The sequence below is a fragment of the Lipotes vexillifer genome, unplaced genomic scaffold (genome assembly GCF_000442215.2).
Source record: "Lipotes vexillifer unplaced genomic scaffold, Lipotes_vexillifer_v1.1 scaffold231, whole genome shotgun sequence".
NCBI lineage: Eukaryota > Metazoa > Chordata > Mammalia > Artiodactyla > Lipotidae > Lipotes > Lipotes vexillifer.
In genome coordinates this window covers 404,480-427,841 of record NW_006791822.1, presented here as the reverse complement: position 1 = coordinate 427,841, position 23,362 = coordinate 404,480, and the positions used below count along the sequence as shown (strand labels likewise).

At 36.2% G+C, this 23,362-nt stretch overlaps 1 protein-coding gene across 1 annotated transcript in view; it reads left to right on the top strand.

The window, feature by feature from the left end:
- Nucleotides 1–834: 834 nt before the first annotated feature.
- The window catches only part of BLTP1 (bridge-like lipid transfer protein family member 1), a 201,312-nt gene continuing 178,784 nt past the window's right edge, over nucleotides 835–23,362 (top strand). Inside the window, exons 1-4 of the mRNA XM_007464834.1 lie at nucleotides 835–976; nucleotides 6,135–6,251; nucleotides 12,364–12,442; nucleotides 13,609–13,673. Of these exons, the coding sequence (XP_007464896.1) occupies nucleotides 880–976; nucleotides 6,135–6,251; nucleotides 12,364–12,442; nucleotides 13,609–13,673 (358 nt within the window). The 5' untranslated portion in view covers nucleotides 835–879. The remainder of the gene's footprint in view (nucleotides 977–6,134; nucleotides 6,252–12,363; nucleotides 12,443–13,608; nucleotides 13,674–23,362) is intronic.

Here is a 23,362-nt window from a genome sequence, read left to right as displayed (position 1 = left end):
TTGTTCACAAAAGTCACATATACTGTTTGGTCTTAAGGGATTATTAACTGCATAGCTTTCTTTGTCTAGCTTCTTTCCCCCCTTTTTCTGATTTATCACAAGATAATTTTGTTTTAGGTGGTTGGGTTAGTCATGCTAATACTGTATTATCAGAGGGATAATTCTCTTGTTTCTTAGATCATAAAATCAAAACTTTCATTCCTCACTTTTTGCTCATTCTCAGTACATACACGCACACACACACACTTATATACACACACACACATACATACATTTTTCATGTCTGATCACAATTTGACATATGTTGTAATTTATCCTGAGCATCCGGTAGCAGGAGATCTGCTTACTGTCCAAACTATCCAGAGTGAATCTAAACTAGGAAGATTGTTTCTCCATGGAATAATGGCAATACACAGCTGATAGAGGTTAAGAAGGGTTAATACAACTTAATATATAAATATATTATTATTAAGTAGCAGTTTTTAGGACAAGTCTAGGTGAATTTGTCTAATGTAGATGATTAATACTCCTTTATTGCTGAGATAAATATCTTAGATTAGATTTAAGAATAATTATGTCCCTCTTATTTTGAGCCAGAATATAGTAAATGAACCTGAGTCTCTATTCATACTTAGAATGGTGAAATCAGGACATTAAAAATATGATACATTGTTTTATATTTTATGTAGAAATGTGGACATGTTTGTTGTTTTATTTTTGCAAATATAACAAATTTCTTATTGAAGAAAGCAGAATATGATTTAATAAACTTTCACATTTATTAAATTCACCTTATTTTCCCCCTACATAGGTTAAGTTCTAAATTTAACCTTTGAATTCTTTCAGGCCTTTAGATGCTATTCTGGAAAAACTTAAGTAATGGATCAAAGGAAGAATGAGAGTATTGTTCCTAGTATCACTCAATTAGAAGATTTTCTTACAGAACACAATTCCAATGTTGTTTGGCTTCTTGTTGGTAAGTAGAATATATTTTCTTGTACTTTATTGTTTTTTGTGTATGGATTAACAACTGCCAGATTTTAAGCAGTGGTTGACTGAAGTTAGAATGCTTACAATACCATTTGTTTATTTTGGGGGGAGAAGATTTTAATCTATGCTTCTATGAATATTTGCTCTGGAAACTGCTCTGGAAGGCTGTTTTCCTTAGACTGCCTCCTTGTCTGACTTAGGAGAAGTGGGATGAGAAGAAAGACGTAGCTTATCTTTCCTGTTTCAGATCAGCTCTTCCCTTCCCCATCCCAACATACAAGCAAACACTTTTGTTTTATTATAAAAGTGATAAATCCTTGTGGTAAATATGTTTTTGCCTAATTAATCTTCTCATCTCTTTCCTCCCTCTTTATGCACTTGACAGTGGGCTTTTCCAGTAATAAGTTTTTTTGTCTTATATTGCCGAACTCTTCTAGGTGTACACAAATAATACAAGACAGTGTATACTTAAATTGCAGAGAGAGGGAAGAAATATGAGTGAATGAATGAGTATGAACAAATAAGAAGAAATACAAATAAAATACCAAGGAAGGGAGAGATTACTGTAGGCTGTTACGGCCCAGGATGTTTTGTGGAAGAATGGTGTTTGATTTGAATTTTAGCATGGGAATTAGAAAGATACAGAGAGGAAAGTAGGAAGGGTCAGATGGGATGAGAGAGGAAAGGGAGGGTAATGGTAATATTTATTGAGGTAATATTTATTGAGCATCCTTTGTGTGCCACATGCCACAGGCATTTTGCATATGTTGTCTCACTTAATGCTCACAGCAGACTTATGAGGGTAGATGTTATTTTCCTATTAACATGTTGGGGAATTGAGGCCCATAAGGATTAATTAACTCACACAGGTTACACTGCTGTTTGTTTCTGAGTGCAGGCGTATGCTTCTTTCATGACACTGCAGGATGCATGGTAGGGTTATGGTAGAGGTGAAGTGTATATAAAAGGAATTATAATGATTCATGATTTGTAGGTAGGATTGGATTACCATTTCAACTTCAAGTTTTTTTTTTCCTAATTGACAAACATGAACTACTGTAAATTATCATTAACGAAAAATAAAAAGTAAAATGAAATGCACAACAATGCTATGAAATATAACTTCATAAAAGCAGCATTTAAAATTACCTTTTAGTTTAATTAAAGGCAGAATTCTTTCTTTTTTCCTTTTTAACATTTATTTATTTATTTTGGCTGTGCTGGGTCTTAGTTGCAGCAATCGGGATCTTCATTGCAGCATATGGGATCTTTAGTTGCAGCATGCGGACTCTTAGTTGCAGCATGCATGCAGGATCTAGTTCCCAACCAGGGATCAAACCTGGGCCCACTGCGTTGGGAGCGTGGAGTCTTACCCACTGGACCACCAGGGAAGTCCCGGCAGAATTCTTTCTTATTTCCTAGGTGCCCCTTCTCCTGTCACCTTGAATTTCTCATTTTCACATTGTATACAGCTCCTTTCTTTAAGGTGGAAATAATAGCAACGACCAGATAAACCTTGAGGGATTGTTTAATCCCTCTGTTTTACTAATGGCCTTACACTGTTGAAGGGGATGGGGGGGACATGGTACAGTGAAAAGGCCATAATCCTCAGGTGGTTACTCTCTGGGAAAGAAGCGTACTTTCTCAGCAAATACCTTTTTTTTTTTTTTTTTTTGCGGTACGCGGGCCTCTCACTGTTGTGGCCTCTCCCATTGCGGAGCACAGGCTCCAGACGCGCAGGTTCAGCGGCCATGGCTCACGGGCCCAGCTGCTCCGCGGCATGTGGGATCTTCCCGGACCGGGGCACAAACCCATGTCCCCTGCATCTTCAGGCGGACTCTCAACCACTGCGCCACCAGGGAAGTCCTCAGCAAATACCTTTTGCCTTTCTGAAGGGCCCGTAACTACCTGCTCTAAACACAGTGATTTACAGTAAAAAAATACAAAATGACTTTAGCTTAAAACAATGTTGTACCATCAAAATAAGTGTTCAAAAGAATTGTTCTAGAAATAATTTTTATGGGCAAATCATAGCACTTGCTACCTCAGAGCTATTACCATCAATCTAAGCTACCTTGAGGAATGTGTTGTATTTTGACTCTCAATGACTGCTTTGTTTTATCTATGTTAAATAATTTTTTGTTGTTGTTTTGCGGTACGCGGGCCTCTCACTGCTGTGGCCTCTCCCATTGCGGAGCACAGGCTCCGGACGCGCAGGCTCAGCGGCCATGGCTCACGGGCCCAGCCGCTCTGCGTCATGTGGGATCCTCCCGGACCGGGGCACGAACCCGTGTCCCCTGAATTGGCAGGTGGACTCTCAACCACTATACCACCAGGGAAACCCTATGTTAAATAATATTTTAAAATTTTTACGAACTTAATATGATGGTGCTAAAAGGTTACCCATATTAAATTGTTTTATATTACTGTCTTAATCTAGAAAATAGTTATACTGTTTAAATGGATCAGTAAAAGAAAATTTATTGAAAAATACTTTCTTGTGTTTCACATTTTGTGTGTTTACGAACTAGGTTTTTTGGGAATATTATAAATTTTATAAGTGACCATAAACTTTTCATGAAAAACTCATGATCAAATTTAGAATATCATTTACTGTAGTAATATTTACTGGTGTTCTTTAAAAGTAAGTTATTGTCTTATCAATTGCAGCAAAATAGTATTTGGTGGCCTATTTAATATAGATATATCTTGAAGTAGGTTAAAATTGTCACTTTTTTCCAACAGTACTTTAAAAGCAGAGACTGTTGATTTTTTTAAAAAGTGACTTTTTGGGCTTCCCTCCCTGGTGGCACAGTGGTTAAGAATCCACCTGCCAGTGCAGGGGACACAGGTTCGAGCCCTGATCCAGGAAGATCCCACATGCCGTGGAGCAGCTAAGCCCGTGTGCCACAACTACTGAGCCTGCACTCTAGATCCCATGAGCCACAGCTACTGAGCCCATGTGCCACAACCACTGAAGCCCGTGCACCTGGAGCCCACGCTCCACAACAAGAGAAGCCACCACAATGAGAAGCCCGCACCCCGCAATGAAGAGTAGCCCCGCTCGCCACAACTAGAGAAAGCCCGTGCGCAGCAACAAAGATCCAACACAGCCAAAACTAAAATAAATAAATTTATTTTTTAAAAAAGTGACTTTTCTGTGATGTAAAAAAAAAGACCAGTTTTCTTTATTTTTAAGTGGGCTGTATTAGAAATGAGCTTTTAGCCTAATAAAGATAGATTTTTTCCATAATATTCAGAAATATGGGCTTTTTCGTCCCAGAACATCTTTGTGTATGTTTAATAACTAAAACAGTACAAAGGAGTGAAAAAGAAAACAGGAAAAAAAAGGAAAGCAGTTTTACTTGAAACATTGCTTTACTTCACCTGATTGAAATCTGTGTTTTTCTGGCTAATGACTTAGAGAATGAAGAAAGTTGGATAAAGAATCAACTTCTGGTTTTGAAAATTCAAGTATTAAATTGTAAGAGGACATTTTACCATATGGAAGTAAATCCTCTTGTTTCTGAACATGATAAATGATCTTTCACTAACAAATTTTTATTGAGATACTAAGATGATCAAAGGAAACATATAGTGAGATCCTTTATTTTTTGCATTTTTTTCTCCCAACAGCTACTATTTTGTCCTGTGGATGGATTATTTATCTCACGTATTATAATTCTCGGAATGTTGGTCGCGGAGCACAGGCTCCGGACGCGCAGGCTCAGCGGCCATGGCTCACGGGCCCAGCCGCTCTGCGTCATGTGGGATCCTCCCGGACCGGGGCACGAACCCGTGTCCCCTGAATTGGCAGGTGGACTCTCAACCACTATACCACCAGGGAAACCCTATGTTAAATAATATTTTAAAATTTTTACGAACTTAATATGATGGTGCTAAAAGGTTACCCATATTAAATTGTTTTATATTACTGTCTTAATCTAGAAAATAGTTATACTGTTTAAATGGATCAGTAAAAGAAAATTTATTGAAAAATACTTTCTTGTGTTTCACATTTTGTGTGTTTACGAACTAGGTTTTTTGGGAATATTATAAATTTTATAAGTGACCATAAACTTTTCATGAAAAACTCATGATCAAATTTAGAATATCATTTACTGTAGTAATATTTACTGGTGTTCTTTAAAAGTAAGTTATTGTCTTATCAATTGCAGCAAAATAGTATTTGGTGGCCTATTTAATATAGATATATCTTGAAGTAGGTTAAAATTGTCACTTTTTTCCAACAGTACTTTAAAAGCAGAGACTGTTGATTTTTTTAAAAAGTGACTTTTTGGGCTTCCCTCCCTGGTGGCACAGTGGTTAAGAATCCACCTGCCAGTGCAGGGGACACAGGTTCGAGCCCTGATCCAGGAAGATCCCACATGCCGTGGAGCAGCTAAGCCCGTGTGCCACAACTACTGAGCCTGCACTCTAGATCCCATGAGCCACAGCTACTGAGCCCATGTGCCACAACCACTGAAGCCCGTGCACCTGGAGCCCACGCTCCACAACAAGAGAAGCCACCACAATGAGAAGCCCGCACCCCGCAATGAAGAGTAGCCCCGCTCGCCACAACTAGAGAAAGCCCGTGCGCAGCAACAAAGATCCAACACAGCCAAAACTAAAATAAATAAATTTATTTTTTAAAAAAGTGACTTTTCTGTGATGTAAAAAAAAAGACCAGTTTTCTTTATTTTTAAGTGGGCTGTATTAGAAATGAGCTTTTAGCCTAATAAAGATAGATTTTTTCCATAATATTCAGAAATATGGGCTTTTTCGTCCCAGAACATCTTTGTGTATGTTTAATAACTAAAACAGTACAAAGGAGTGAAAAAGAAAACAGGAAAAAAAAGGAAAGCAGTTTTACTTGAAACATTGCTTTACTTCACCTGATTGAAATCTGTGTTTTTCTGGCTAATGACTTAGAGAATGAAGAAAGTTGGATAAAGAATCAACTTCTGGTTTTGAAAATTCAAGTATTAAATTGTAAGAGGACATTTTACCATATGGAAGTAAATCCTCTTGTTTCTGAACATGATAAATGATCTTTCACTAACAAATTTTTATTGAGATACTAAGATGATCAAAGGAAACATATAGTGAGATCCTTTATTTTTTGCATTTTTTTCTCCCAACAGCTACTATTTTGTCCTGTGGATGGATTATTTATCTCACGTATTATAATTCTCGGAATGTTGGTCTTATTTTAACACTGGTTCTTAACAGATTATACAAGCATGGCTATATCCATATTGGTAAGTTTGAGTAATTTTTTTCTTCTGTGTAATCTTGAGATGTATATTGTAAATATGTATTTTATAAACAGATAGTAGCTTTAGGAATTTACCTTTGTTTTTATGAAAGCTAAACTAATCTAACTGGAATTTCTCTCATATAGCATATAGTTCAAGTAGAGTTGAACTACCACTTGGTTATGTCCTTTACCTCATTCTTATTTCTTAAAGTGTTTCTAAGCCTTTTTTTTTTTTTTTGGCTCATAAGAGATAATCATTAAAATAATTTGAAAAAATCTAGACATATAAAATATGGAACTAGAAGTTTCTTGAGGTCCTGCTATCCAAAGAAAATTTCTAATGCTTGATGAAGTTTTACTGTTTTTTTTAAACTGATACCTAAAAAATCTATAACTGTAAGTGGAATCATCTTGTGTATTTCATTTTGTAGCCTTCTTTATTAATTTAGCTTGACTACTTATAAATGGGAAGTTTGCAGATAGTTAGGAGAGTGTATTAGGAAGTTATATGCCTTAGAAAGCCCTAAACCACTGGGAAAAAGGGGTGAGGAGTCAGCAAATAGAATGTTTCTGATCTTCCTTAGAGGTGAATACCTCTTAGTGGTCATAAATAAAACTTTTCTCAAACGTAAGTGCTCTTTCATTAATTTGAGGCAATGACTGGTTCCTGGAGTCACCCAAATTAATGGAGAAGAATGGTGAATTAGTCACTGCTTTGGGTTTTTTGTTTGTTTGTTTTTTATACTGAAGGATCTTATTAGTCATCAGTTTTATACACATCAGTGTATATATATCAATCCCAGTCACCCAATTCAGCACACCACCATCCCCACCCCACCGCAGTTTTCACCCCTTTGTGTCCATACGTTTGTTCTCTACATCTGTGTCTCAACTTCTGCCCTGCAAACCGGTTTATCTGTACCATTTTTCTAGGTTCTACATACATGCGTTAATATACGATATTTGTTTTTCTGACTTACTTCTCTCTGTATGACAGTCTCTAGATCCATCCACATCTCAACAAATGACTCAATTTCATTCCTTTCTATGGCTGAGTAATATTCCATTGTACATATGTACCACTACTTCTTTATCCATTCGTCTGTCGATGGGCATTTAGGTTGCTTCCATGACCTGGCTATTGTAAATAGTGCTGCAATGAACATTGGGGTGCATGTGTCTTTTTGAATTGTTTTCTCTGGGTATGAGCCCAGTAGTGGGATTGCTGGATCATATGGTAATTCTACATTTAGTTTTTTAAGGAACCTCCATACTGTTCTCCATGGTGACTGTATCAATTTACATTCCCACCAACGGTTCAAGAGGGTTCCCTTTTCTCCACACCCTCTCCAGCATTTGTTGTTTGTAGATTTTTCTGATGATGCCCCTTCTAACTGGTGTGAGGTGATACCTCATTGTAGTTTTGATTTGCATTTCTCTCATAATTAGTGATGTTGAGAAGCTTCTCATGTACTTCTTGACCATCTGTATGTCTTTTTTGGAGAAATGTCTATTTAGGTCTTCTGCCCATTTTTGGATTGGGTTGTTTGTTTCTTTAATATTGAGCTGCATGAGCTGTTTATATATTTTGGAGATTAATCCTTTGTCCGTTGATTTGTTTGCAAATATTTTCTCCCATTCTGAGGGTTGTCTTTTTGTCTTGTTTATGGTTTCCTTTGCTGTGCAAAAGCTTTTAAGTTTCATTAGGTCCCATTTGTTTATTTGTGTTTTTATTTCCATTACTCTAGGAGGTGGATCAAAAAAGATCTTGCTGTGACTTATGTCAAAGAGTGTTCTTCCTATGTTTTCCTCTAAGAGTTTTATAGTGTCTGGTCTTACATTTAGGTCTCGAATCCATTTTGAGTTTATTATTGTGTATGGTGTTAGGGAGTGTTCTAATTTCATTATTTTACATGTAGCTGTCCAGTTTTCCCATCACCACTTATTGAAGAGACTGTCTTCTCTCCATTGTATATCTTTGCCTCCTTTGTCATAGATTAGTTGACCATAGGTGCGTGGGTTTATCTCTGGGCTTTCTATCTTGTTCCATTGATCTATGTTTCTGTTTTTGTGACACTACCATATTGTCTTGATTACTGTAGCTTTGTAGTATAGTCTGAAGTCAGGGAGTCTGATTGCTCCAGCTCCGTTTTGTTCCCTCAAGACTGCTTTGGCTATTTGGGGTCTTTTGTGTCTCCATACGAATTTTAAGATGATTTGTTCTAGTTCCATAAAAAATGCCATTGGTAATTTGATAGGGAGTGCATTGAATCTGTAGATAACTTTGGGTAGTATAGTCATTTTCACAATATTGATTCTTCCAATCCAAGAACATGGTATATCTCTCCATCTGTTGGTATCATCTTTAATTTCTTTTATCAGTGTCTTATAGTTTTCTGCATACAGGTCTTTTGTCTCCCTAGGTAGGTTTATTCCTAGGTATTTTATTCTTTTGGTTGCAATGGCAAATGGGAGTGTTTCCATAATTTCCCTTTCAGATTTTTCATCATTAGTGTATAGGAATGCAAGAGATTTCCGTGCATTAATTTTGTATCCTGCAACTTTACCAAATTCATTGATTAGCTCTAGTAGTTTTCTGGTGGCATTTTTAGGATTCTCTATGTATAGTATCATGTCATCGGCAAACAGTGACAGTTTTACTTCTTCTTTTCCAGTTTATATTCCTTTTATTTCTTTTTCTTCTCTGATTGCCATGGCTAGGACTTCCAAAACTATGTTGAATAATAGTGGCAACAGTGGACATCCTTGTCTCATTCCTGATGTTAGAGGAATTGCTTTCAGTTTTCACCATTGAGAATGATGTTCACTTTGGGTTTGTCATATATGGCCATTATTATGTTGAGGTAGGTTCCCTCTATGCCCACTTTCTGGAGAGTTTTCATCATAAATTGGTGTTGAATTTTGTCGGAAGCATCTTCTGCATCTATTGAGATGATCATATGGCTTTTATTCTTCAATTTGTTAATATGGTATATCACATTGATTGATTTGCATATATTGAAGAATCCTTGCGTCCCTGGGATAAATCTGACTTGATCATGGTGTATGATCCTTTTAATGTGTTGTTGGATTCTGTTTGCTAGTATTTTGTTGAGGATTTTTGCTTCTATATTCATCAGTGATATTGGTCTGTAGTTTTCTTTTTTTGTAGTGTCTTTGTCAGGTTTTGGTATCAGGATGATGGTGGCCTCATAGAATGAATTTGGGAGTGTTCCTTTCTCTGCAATTTTTGGAAGAGTTTGAGAAGGATGGGTGATAGCTCTTCTCTAAATGTTTGATAGAATTCACCTGTGAAGTCCTGGACTTTTGTTTGTTGGAAGAGTTTTAATCACAGTTTCAATTTCATTATTTGTGATTGGTCTGCTCATATTTTCTGTTTCTTCCTGGTTCAGTCTTGGAAGGTTATACCTTCCTAAAACTTTGTCCATTTCTTCCAGGTTGTCCATTTTATTGGCATAGAGTTGCTTGTAGTAGTCTCTTAGGATGCTTTGTGTTTCTGCAGTGTCTGTTGTAACTTCTTTTTCATTTCTAATTTTATTGATTTGAATCCTCTCTCTTTTTCTTGATGAGTCTGGCTAATGGTTTATCAATTTTATTTATCTTCTCAAAGAACCAGCTTTTAGTTTTATTGATCTTTGCTATTGTTTTCTTTGTTTCTATTTCATTTATTTCTGCTCTGATCTTTATGATTTCATTCCTTCTGCTAACTTTGGGTTTTGTTTGTTCTTCTTTCTCTGGTTCCTTTAGGTGTTAGTTTAGATTGTTTACTTGAGATTATTCTTGTTTCTTGAGGTAGGCTTGTATAGCTGTAAACTTCCCGCTTAGAACTGCTTTTGCTGCATCCCATAGATTTTGGATCATCGTGTTTTCATTGTCATTTGTCTCTAGGTATTTTTTGATTTCCTCTTCGATTTCTTCAGTGATCTCTTGGTTATTTAGTAACGTATTGTTTAGTCTCCATGTGTATGTATTTTTTACGTGTTTTTTCCCTGTAATTGATTTCTAATCTCATAGTGTTGTGGTCAGACAAGATGCTTGATATGATTTCATTTTCCTTAAATTTACTGAGGCTTCATTTGTGACCCAAGATATGATCTATCCTGGACAATGTTCCATGCGCACTTGAGAAGAAAGTGTAATCTGCTGTTTTTGGATGCAATGTCCTATAAATATCAATTAAATCTATCTGGTCTATTGTGTCATTTAAAGCTTCTGTTTCCTTATTTATTTCTGTTTTGGATGATCTGTCCATTGGTGTAAGTGAGGTGTTAAAGTCCCCCACTATTATTGTGTTACTGTCGATTTCCTCTTTTATAGCTCTTAGCAGTTGCCTTATGTATTGAGGTGCTCCTATGTTGGGTGCATATATATTTATAATTGTTATATCTTCTTCTTGGATTGATCCCTTGATCATTATGTAGTGTCCTTCCTCGTCTCTTATAATATTCTTTATTTTAAAGTCTATTTTATCTGATATGAGTATAGCTACTCCAGCTTTCTTTTGATTTCCATTTGCATGGAATATCTTTTTCCATCCCCTCACTTTCAGTCTGTATGTGTCCCTAGGTCTGAAGTGGGTCTCTTGTAGACAGCATATATATGGGTCTTGTTTTTGTATCCATTCAGCAAGCCTGTGTCTTTTGGTTGGAGCATTTAATCCATTAACATTTAAGGTAATTATCGATGTGTTTGACCATTTTCTTGTTTTGGGTTTGTTTTTGTAGGTCCTTTTCTTCTCTTGTGTTTCCCACTTAGAGAAGTTCCTTTAGTATTTGTTGTAGAGCTGGTTTTGTGGTGCTGAATTCTCTTAGCTTTTGCTTGTCTGTAAAACTTTTGATTTCTCCATCGAATATGAATGAGATCCTTGCCAGGTAAAGTAATCTTGCCTGTAGGGTAGTTGTAGTTTCTTCCCTTTCATCACTTTAAGTATATCACGCCACTCCCTTCTGGCTTGTAGAGTTTCTGCTGAGAAATCAGCTGTTAACCTTATGGGAGTTCCCTTGTATGTTATTTGTCATTTTTCCCTTGCTGCTTTTAATAATTTTTCTTTGTCTTTAATTTTTGCCGATTTGATTACTATGTGTCTCGGCATGTTTCTCCTTGGGTTTATCCTGTATGGGATTCGCTGCACTTCCTGGACTTGGGTGGCTATATCCTTTCCCATGTTAGGGAAGTTTTCGACTCTAATCTCTTCAGATATTTTCTCTGGTCCTTTCTCTGTCTCTTCTCCTTCTGGGACCCCTATAATGCGAATGTTGTTGCGTTTAATGTTGTCCCAGAGGTCTCTTAGGCTGTCTTCATTTCTTTTCATTCCTTTTTCTTTATTCTGTTCCACAGCAGTGAATGCCACCGTATGTCTTCCAGGTCCCTTATCCGTTCTTCTGCCTCAGTTATTCTGCTATTGATTCCTTCTAGTGTAGTTTTCATTTCAGTTATTGTATTGTTCATCTCTGTTTGTTTGTTCTTTAATTATTCTAAGTCTTTGTTAAACATTTCTTGCATCTTCTCTATCTTTACCTCCATTCTTTTTCTGAGGTCCTGGATCATCTTCACTATCATTATTCTGAATTCTTTTTCTGGAAGGTTGCCTATCTCCACTTCATTTAGTTGTTTTTCTGGGGTTTTCTCTTGTTCCTTCATCTGGTATATAGCCCTCTGCCTTTTCATCTTGTCTGTGTTTCTGTGAATGTGGATTTTGTTCCACAGGCTTCAGGATTGTAGTTCTTCTTGTTTCTGCTGTCTGCCCCCTGCACTGCTTTGGGTTTATTTAATGGCTATGCCTAATTAAGGGAATTATCCATAGGAAGTAGCTGTTTAAACTAGTGTTCTCAAAAAATAAAATAAAATGAAATAATGTTCTCATATAGTTATTTAGTAGCTCAGTTCGTAGTGATGATATGTGTGGCACTTTTTGTTATATTTGAGGGGAAAATGTTAGAAGGTTAGTAAGGCTTTAAGGATGTCAGAAAGGGAGTAGGGAGAGAACATTTAAGTATTGAGTAAATTGAATGCTAGGAGCATTTAAATCTTTAAGGGCTCTACTGTCTTTCAAAACAATTACATTAATTGCTGTTGTTTTTTTCCTACAACAGGCTCCTTTTCTTTCTCTGTTCTTTCTGGAAAAGTCATGGTTCGTGAAATCTATTACATTACAGAAGACATGTCTATTAGGTAAGAATAAATAAATAAATAAATGTGGGCCCATCTTAAACAAATTTGAAATATTTCAGAAATTTTTTTGATTATGATACTGTGTTGAATATGACTTGCTTTTTCATATTAGAAATGTTGGCCTTTTCAAATAAAATCATAAATCAAAAATCATTTTCTTCAGTGACTCATACTTGGTGAATTGATTTTTTTAAATGCTTCTATCAGTGGATTAATTTAGCTAAGGTTTAAGCTGGCAAAATATTATTGAGTAGCAGCTTACGGAAATGAATAATCTTATATCATGTGTAGTTTTAAATATTGAGCCATTAGATTACCTGACCATTTTTTTTGTAGAATTCATTGTGGTCGTTTGTTATGTAAGCAAGGATCGGAGACGTTGATAACTCTCATCCATTAGTTCCTTAGTATAGGTAGTCAGTTTTTAGAATTATTTAGTGCTTGCTAGCATTTCTAATTTTACCTTAAGGAGGAAATGAAATCTGAATATAATAAGAAATGATAGTTCATATGTTTGATATATTCTGTCTTCTGTAAGCCTTGAAAGAAAAGTTTACTCTTATTTTTGTGATTTGCTTAAAATTTGTTACTTAGATAAAACTTGAAGATATGGAATTAGTTTAGAGGTACTACAGTTTGGCAGCCCTCATACCTCACTTATAATGGAGAGGTAACTGCTTTGTGCGTCTAAAATTATTTCCAAGTTAAAAGTAAAAAGTAAAAGGCTATAATTCCATCCTTCTGGGATATGAAGTGTTGTATCATTATAGAAATGAAAGAAAATCTCTAAAAGTTTTCCCTTAGTGTGCTAATATCCCCCTTTGAAGATTTGGCTTTTAGTTTATATAATTTTAACTCCTTTTTTAATTTTAAAAATTAAAAATGTAAATTTATAAAGGAAAAAGTTTTTTCTGTTAACACTTCATTTTCCTGTTAAATGTAATGTGGTATTACAGTTTACCTAAATAGAAGAATCTAAGAGCTTTGCAAATCTTCTTTTCCTTTCTTAACTGGAAGATTATGAAACATCTTGGTATGCTAGTGTCCTGTTGAAAATTTTGTGTATTTCTGTATTATCATTTGCCTGCCTTTTATAATAACTAATTAAGAAATTAGTTAAGTAAATTGTTACTTAAGCTTTCATTTCTGTAATTTATCTTGCTTAGAATTCAAGATGGATTTATAATTTTTCGGTGGTGGAAAATGTATAACCCAAAGCAGAAGCAACATGGTGAGCTTTCATTTTTTCATGTGTTTGAAATCTTCAACCATATAATCAGAATTTTCATTTGTAGATATTAGAATGTCTCACATTTTGTAATAGTTAAAAATATTTTTAAAGCTCTGGAGTTTACAGAACTTATTTTAATACCCCTTGGCTGGAAATCCTTCAGCAGCTTTCCTCTTGCATGGTTAAATTTAGTTTCTTTAGCCTATTATTTATGTAGGGTTATTCTCAGTATGACCCTTATCCACATTTCCACCCTTACCTCCTATTACATCTATGGACTTAATCCCATACTGTGGTTAGAGTGGCCTTCCTAGCACTCTTTAATCATTCTACTAAGACACTTCTCTTACTTTTCAGCTTCTTTGACTTTATTTATACTTTTATGTGACATTGTGACTAATTCTCATTTCTCTACTATGGTAAGCATGAGCAGAAAAGAGGAATTGCAGACTTTGACTCTCTTCTGGTTCTGCTTTTTATCATCAGAATTTTCTCTCAGAATATTGTCCTCAGATCTTCATTTCACAACTGTAGGTGTTCCTGTCTGTGAATGTACCCTTCCTTCTCTACATTAACCACACCAGTGGCCTCAAGGAGAGTAGACCTTGTCTTTACTTTCTAGACTATTGATTCTCAAACATTTTTGATCTCAGGAACCTATTACATTGTTCTAAATTATTGAGGATTCCAAAGAGCTTTTATTCATGTAAGTTACATCTATTTATATTTACTGCATTCAGAATTAAGCCTGATCATTATAGAAACATTTTTATTTCATTAAAAATACATATCATAAATCCATTACATATTAAAATAAATAACAAACTTAATGAAGAATAACTTTTCCAAAGCAAAAAAATTAGTGAGAAGAGTGACACTGTTTTATATTTTGCAAATATTTGAAATATCCTAATGGAAGATAATTGAATTCTCACCTCTGCTTTTATATTCAGTCTGTTGTACCATATACTTCATGTAGCCTTTAAAAAACTCCATTGTCCACTCATGGGAGAATGAGAAAAAGTCAAACATCTTAGTATAATACTATCAAAATAATTCTGACTTTGTGGTCCTCCGGAAAGGGTTTCAGTATCTCCCCAGAGGTCCCTGTACCATACTTTGATAACTACAGAGATTTTAAGTGGGGCCTGGGAGTGTAAGATCAAAAGAGGACGAAACCCCTCCACCTTTTCTTAGCGATGAAGACCTCTGTTTCTGGCACCCCATTGAGATTCTGAAATGGTGGTTGGTTCTCTATAACTTTGGAATTTTCCAATTAAATGTTGGGTTTTTTTTGGTTTTGTGTGTGTGTGTGTGTGTGTGTGTGAGCTCATCTAGGAATCTTACCATTGTATATAACTTGTTTGTATAGGAAAATAGATTTAAAGTTCCAAAAGTTTTAAAACTAATCAAAACTTTGAGCTATCCTAAATTACTTTTAGATTTTGCTATTGTTTCACCATTGTTTAGTCTTTTTTTAAACTGTCATTTCCTTGCTCCCACGTCTCTTTTGCCCCTCCTATATAATACGTAATAATGTACTCTACCTTGAAAAGGTTGGCATTAGTTGGTTACAATTTGACATCTGAAGAGGTAATGATATCAGAATGGTTAGAAGAAATAATAGCAAGTTTCACGTCTGGAAAAAAGTTTAATAAAAATTAGAGTTGTAGGGCTTCCCTGGTGGCGCAGTGCTTGAGAGTCCGCCTGCCGATGCAGGAGACGCGGGTTCGTGCCCCGTTTCGGGAAGATCCCACATGCCGCGGAGCGGCTGGGCCCGTGAGCCATGGCCACTGAGCCTGCGCGTCCGGAGCCTGTGCTCCGCAAATGGGAGAGGCCACAACAGTGAGAGGCCCGCATAACACAAGAAAAAAAAAAATTAGAGTTGTATGTTAGATAATTTTGAACAGAGGCTGAGTGACTTCATATGATAAAAGTATTCTGTGGGACTTTGGAATAGGATTTTTGCAATCTTTCATCTGTGATTGAGAATGGCTGGCTGTATGTTATTACCAGTCTTCAGTCTGTGATTTTAGAATATCAGTTGTTAAACCAACCTTTTTACCTCTTTTCTTAGCATTTACTAGAAGCATTCTCACAGGAAAAAAAAAAGTGTTCTTTAGATATTATGTTAGTGCATTGGGAATCTTTTAAGTTTTGACTTTTTATGAAATCTGAATAAATTCAAAATTTTGAGTCACTTTCCTACACTGTTAACCATGTTAAATGGTGTGGAGAGAATTTTCTTGCCTTTTTTTTTTTTTAATTTTTAAGTCTTAAAGGTGGCAGTTAAGTAAAGATATCTTACACTTTAGAGATGGTTAAAGCTCATTCCTGAGAGCCAAGTTATTTTGAGCTCAGTCCCAGCTTCTAACACATTTACTTAACTTTGCGCAGGCCCAGTATTTCTGCCTCTGATTTAGTTTGAAAAGTCCATCTAATTTGTCCCTAAGAGATAGATTACTTTAGGAGAATATTTTTCCTCAGCACGTCATGCTTCTTTTAATCTTGTAGTCTATTTGTTAGGTGACTTGCTGTTTTGACTTAATCTTTTTTTTTCTCTTTACATGTTTAGTTAACATAAGCTTTGTTGTTAACAAGGTTACAATGGAGCTGAAACAAAAGTTCTCTTCATTTATATAGCTTGTTTGTGATAAAAAAACAACTATTTGTATATTTATATTAGGAATTTTATTCCCAATTTTTTTTTTTTTTTTAGTGTTTTAAAATGTTCATGTGAACTGATAAAGCTGTAGGGGGTGGTGGGATGAGGAAGCCCATTTGGCCTTAGGGCACCTCCACCCCATGCTCTTTACCCCAGGATTCCAAGGAACACAGGAAACGACCAATTTTTCTCAAAATCTGTTACCAATTTGGAAACAATTAATGTTCTCAAAACCCCTCATTTGGCAGATGGAAAATCAGAAACTACTGTGATTATAGCTGGTAAAATCGGGACAAAAACCCAGTTCTGCTAACTTCCAGTCTAGTGCTTCTTATATTTATAAGACAACCTTGTCAAATGTGGCCTAAGAAGGTTCCTTAGAGATTCTTATGGATAAACACTGATCGCCGCTTATGGGGAGGAATGAAGACATTTGCAGTATCCAGAGGCAACTGCAGGACTTAAACTAAGCCTACTGCGATTGCCCATTTCAGAATTTTCTTTGACACGGGGAATACCATCCTAAATTGTTTATAGTCTTCTATTTTTTTTTGAAGAAAATAATTCATTTTATCATGAAATGTAACATCTTAAAGTGGATTGCTATTCACCAAAACACATGGATGAGGGTCAAGAGTAACTGACCCAAGTTCTTTAGGAAAGAGGTAACTTTTGATAAAAATCTTTACCTAATTGAACAGATTTTTATTTTGAATTCACTTTACTGATCATTGTGTTAAGTTGGAGTGGGGGATAAAAAAAAGAGGTGCTATCCACATCCACTTGAGGGAATACATGCATACAAACAGTTGTAATTAAAGAAGAAATGGAGCAATGAGTGTGTGTTGAGGAAAAATACTGAGAACCATCTTCAGAACCATCTTCAAAGTTGGTCCATACCAACTTTCGTATGGACCACTTGGTGTGGTCCCAGCTGGTTCATGGTCTGATGATGTTGAAAGTTCTGCCCATTGGTCAAGAAGCAGGATGGTAGATGGAGGGCTGTTGTGAAAGTTCCATCTCTTAGGCAGCATGCTTGATGATGACAGTGAGTAAGATTGTGTCATGCAGAGGCGGAGTGGGTGGGAGGGTAGCTCAGAAGGAATAACTGGTTTGACCAGTGGCAATAAGGTTGGAAAACGGATGTTTGGGAATTAACAACTCCATTTGGTGGTAAATATAAGGTTAAGGAATAATAGGGGATATTTGGAAGCTGTGTTATGGAGGATATTGAACACCTGGCAGCCACTGCTGTGAAAGGTTTTTGGGCAGGGGAGTGATACGAACTTAGCTCATTTCAAATAATATAGCAAAATGTAATCACTACTTGAGATGCATAACCCAAGACTAATATAAATAGCTCACATATTAGCCCTTCCTTGACTAGCTCTCCCCTGTCATTTCTTTGTGTCTTGAATTCTTTTTGTCACTCTTAATGTTAACATAAATCTGTGTCTCTGCTCTCCCTCTGTAATTGTCCATAATGTAGAATAGAAATATTATCATAATTTTTGGATATTTTATGTTTTTCTTAATATTGAATAACATTTAAATTATTTTTTCCAAATTGTTCTTTCTCATTTTTTTTTTATGCCAGCGGTTTGCAGTAGAAAAAAGATCTCACCCCTCCATTTTACAGTGATGTTAAAAGTTGGTAGACTTTATCAGTTATCACTTTTATAATTCTAATTATTTGCTCATAGTTTTACCTACATTTAAAAATTTAAATGTATGTGCTCATGAATAGCGCAGCTTTGGTGAATGGTCAAAGAAGTTTCCCTTCCATATGCTTTTAAAAGATATTCTTTGTTGTAAAGGACAACATTCTTAACAATGTGCTCACAGTTACACCCTTCAAAGGTAAAGACACAATGCCAAATAACAGTGCAGGAATAAGCAGTTTGGTCTAAGTACATTATTAGTCTAGCATTTATAAGGGACAGAATTTATCAGTAGAATATAGTGTAGAGGAATGAATAGGCTGCAAAGTAAAGCTTTTGATAAAAAGTTGGACAATATTATGGAATATAGGTTAAAATAGTGAGCTATATTCAGTAGCAAGACCTTACATTCTGGATATTACTTCTTGCTGATTAAGGGAAGATCCATGTGCTTTGACAGTTAACCAAGCAGGAAGTAGAGATGATTGATATTTCTTGGTGGAAAATTTAGAAGCCTAACTGGGGCATGTGCCTGAGAAGATACATGGCCACTAGCCTTCCAAGGAGATAGGCCCCATTGGTGGGTAGGACCAAGATTTTCATTAGGAAGTTTTAGAGCTGCTCTATAAGGAGAAAAGAGGTGTGTTAACTGCTGAAACTACTATGCCATAGAGCTTGGTTGGGATAATTTAAGCCAGGAGCAGATTTAAAGTTGTCACTTGTCCAGTTTAACCCTTTAAAAAAGAGAAAACAAAACACATCTAATTCCTTTACCATAGAGTTTGTTGTAAAATATGCTCTAGGGGGCTTCCCTGGTGGCGCAGTGGTTGAGAGTCCGCCTGCCGATGCAGGGGACACAGGTTCGTGCCCCGGTCCGGGAGGATCCCGTGTGCCGCGGAGAGGCTGGGCCCGTGAGCCTGCACATCCGGAGCCTGTGCTCCGCGACGGGAGAGGCCGCAGCAGTGAGAGGCCCGCGTACTGCAAAAAAATACATATATATATATGCCCTAGGTCACGAATTAGTGATCTGTTATAGATGGTTGTTGGCTAAAGGCCACCTAATGAGGATATCAGTCAAAAATCTTTATTTTTAGGATATTTAATTTTAAGGGATTCTTTTGGAAAATAAATAGCAGGGCCAGTTGCCTCTTAATATGTGGTGATATATCATAGTGTTTAAATTCATACTAGTCTGACAAACTAGGCATGCATCCTTCTTATCCAGAGGAATTCTTGGGCTGTTGAGAAGCGAAAGGATGATGGTAAAGTATGTCCCTTTCTCTTATTTTGTTGCTTAGAAGTTTTAGCCTAATATAATCTAGTACTTTTAAATTTGTAGCATCTAGATCTTGTTTGTTAAATACATAAAGGAAATAAAAATCCCTGAACAATTCTTGAAAGGTCAGCAGACTATTTTGTCTTTGTGCTAAGTATCGATTCTAAGTATTACAAGGCTTTGTCAGCACTTCTGCACTTTAGATTTTTTACTGCAAATAACATGTGTCCCAATTATATAATTAAATAAGTGCCTTTTTCCCGATTTCCCTTTGGAAAACAAGAAGTCTCAATTAGCTGTTTGCTTAGGAGACTTAAGCTGTTCTACAACATTCATTTACTTTTTTTCTCCATAAATTAACTGCTTGTTAAGAGCCTTTTATGTCTATACTTCTATCTATTGGGTATTTTATTTAAAAATGAGTTTGGGAAGCCCATTATGTGAATGTTAGATGACAGGAGTATGAGAAAGAGAAGATTTCTGCCTTCAAGGGTAGAGCAGTGTTAATGTAGAGAGAAGATTTAAAAGAGCCAGTTGATTATACCTTTCTTAAATTATGTATAAAATAAAGTTTTCCGTTTGACTTCCAGTATCATCAGAATGAATGAAACCTAAAAACTGCTTTTAAAATTTCCAGGAGAGTTAAATCTCAGTGAGAAATCTAGTGTTACCAGAATTTAACAATTAAATACTACATTTAAGTTTTGACTATTGATCAGTTTTTTTTTTTTACAAAATGCAAAGAAATAACTGGACCCATTTTGTACATTTCTGTTTTCAGGGATTAATAACTTTTTTGCTTTTGAAATAGTCATTACATTTATTAATATAATTGATAAGTAATTTTATTTTGTGGTTAAGAACCTATTTAGAGACCTGGATTTTAGTCTACTTCCTAGTTATATAATCTTGGGCTCTGACTGCTAGGGTTGTTGTGAGGATTAAATGAGATTATATGAGTATAGTGCCTAGAACAGTTCCTGGAACATAGCAACTGTTCGATAGAGGTGAGCTGCTTTTGTTATTATGATGAACATTATGTCACATTATGAAACGAAAAATTATTTAAAAAGAAGAGAATTCAGTACAAATCAAAAGTGAATACATAATTTATATGACTAGTAAGGATTTGACCTGCAAAGGCAAGGGAACTAACTAGTATTTATGGTATACAACAATCCTACAGGTAGGTGGAGGTATTCTCATTTTATAGATGAGAAAAATGAGGCTCAGTGTGGTTAAGGTACTTGCCTTAGGTCACAGCATTTGTAAATAATGTTACAGGAATCCAATCTTATATCCTTTCTACTGTTTATTTACTGCCTTTTTCTAATTCCTGGAGAATCTAGTGTAGGATTCCCCAACTTTCTTTTTTCCCCCCAAAAAAAGCTGTATATGTGTGTTGCTGAAATTAGGCCTCTGTACACTGGTGCTGGATTAAATCTCAGAGACAGAGTTTTGGGTGAAGTAGAAATAGCTTTATTGCTTTGCCAGGTAAAGGGGGCCACAACGGGCTAATGTCCTTAAGACTGTGTGTCCCACCCTGGAGTGGGTAGTGAGGAATCTTATAGTGTTCAAGGAGCAAAGTGTCATTAGCTTGTGGACATTCTTCTGATTGGTTGGTGGTGAGGTAATGGGGAGTCAGCATCATCAGCCTTCTGGTTCCAATCAGTCTGGGGTCTGCGTGCTTGTGGGCAGCATACAGATAATTTCTTCCACCTGATGGGGGTTTCAGTATCTGCAAAACAGCTCAAAGGACATGGCTTAGAATATTATCCGTGGTCCCTGAGGAAGAACGAAAGGTTCTTGACTTTGTTTAATGGCTAAAGTATTATTATTTTGTCTTTCCCTTTCTTTCTGCATTTTCTCACTTCTTTGATTAAATTTATTCTTTGACTAAAGTTTTTCTAGAGACAAAAGGCAGGCAGAGGACATGGGTGGCTCTCTATTCTGAGAAGTTCTCACAGGGTCCTTCTTAGTTACGTGTGTGTGTGGGTATGCATGCATGTACTCACATGTCTATATGTGAGAGATATATGCCTTTGAAACCTATCTGTCTTTTGGTAGAGTGCTCATCTATCTGTTAGGGCAGGTGTTTATTTATGAGGGTGTGCCCTGTTGACCTGGGAAGGTATCCCTGTCTATGTGTGGGGTACCTCTGCATGTGGGCTCTGTATGTACATACTTATCTCTGTGAGGGTGATGCTATGAGTACTGAATATGCTAGTACAGTAGTACTTGTATTCATGCATCTGCATGTATGGCTGTGTGAGAGTATATGTATGTATGTGTTTGTCTTTGTGAGTGGTTCTGTGTTTGAGTGCTTAAATGAGTACATGCCCCCCTCTGTATATGTGTGCTCACCTCTGTGTATGTGCTTTTTCCTATGTTTCTGTCTCTATGGGTGTGCTCTTGGGCCACCTTTCTGCATCTGTGTTTGTTGGGATAGGGGTTGACGGATGGAGAGGGAATTGCCATATGGAATATTCCTGGGGATGGCAGAAAGCTGGGATTACTGACAGAAAAGATCCTGGGCAAAGACTCTGAAGAGAATAAGGCCATGTAAGCTTGGAGATCAACCAGGCTTGGAGATCTGATTTACTGTTTAATCACATAGCTTGCTGGCTGGAATATTAGTAATTCACGTGAAACAAATAGAAGCAGTAGAACAAAGAAGTTGAGTGTGAACTCAGCTAAATCTCTCTATTTAAAAATATGAAACCAAAAGCTGCTTTTAAAATGCTTATAGATTCACTGTTTCTTCAGTATTTTTCTAAAGTGATTTTTGGAAGGAAAAGAGTGGTCTAGGCATTTTGTTCAATCTTACTTAAAATTTAAAAGCCCATCTATAATTTCTGTTTAAGGATTTAACATATTTATTGAGCCCCTTCTACATACCAGGCACTGTTTTAGGCACCAGGGATAGAAGAGTGAATACAACAGGAAAAATATCATCTCTAATGGAGTTTACATTCTAGTTGGGGGAGGTGACAATCAATAATAAATAATGCAAAAAAAAAAAACAGTTGGGAAAATGGGTAGGGATTGTTGAGAGGATCTTGCAGTGTTTTAGTATTAAGTATGTAGTGTTTATCAGTGTTTCCAAAATACTTTCAGAGATTAATACCTTTATCTTTGTACCTTGTTGTCTTTAGTAAGTTAATGCAGCCATATTCTTTCGAATCGGTTATATTGAAAGAAGAGAATCAGATGTGCATGTCCAGCAAGTTGAAGATCAAATTGAGAGTAATACTGTTTCCATTTTTATACAGTCATCATTTGTTTACTCATCACTGCTGATCCAATTAGGAGCTAGTCCAGGCTCTTGATTTTCCCCATTGCTCCTTCTGTAGCTCATCCACTGGCCTTTATAGTATATTCCTGACGATCAAGGCATTTGTATTCAGGGATCATGATCAAGTGTTCCAAAAGTAAATTTGAAAACAAATGCCTTAAATGAGTTTTGAGGTAAATTTTGATTGAGTTGCTTTATGACCTTGAAGAATTGCATAATAATTAATTCCTACTTGTATAGATCAAAGTGGGAATAGAAAAATAACCTATTTTGCATGTATTATGCTTCCACATGTTGGGTTTCCAAAAAGTCTTAGATCTATTTGTTTTAGGATATTTTTGTTTTACTTAGGAGTGTGATTTGTGGTAAGATGCTCTGTTCCTCTTTCGTACAAATGAGCCCTACTATGTACTAAGAATTGTTCTAGGCACCCGAGATACAATAATGAATAAAACAAGTTTTTTCTCTTAAAGAGCTTGCTTCATTCTGAATCCTTGCTTGGGAAGGATTCAGATAATTAGCGAGTAAATATATGTAGCATCAGGGAGTGAGTGAGGAAAATATGGCATTGAGGAAAATCAGAGTAGGGTCAGTAGAGTAGAGAGTGCTGTTTTGCAGGGAGGGTGCTGTGTACATAGGGAAGTCGGAAGAGGCTTCATTGATAGGGGATGGTTAAACAGAAACATGAAGCAAGTTAAGGAGATGAGTTATTGTGACTATCTGGGGGAAGGACATTTCCTGGTTGTTCAGGTTCTGGTTTATAACCAAAATGGGGGCCAGCTTATTGGAGGG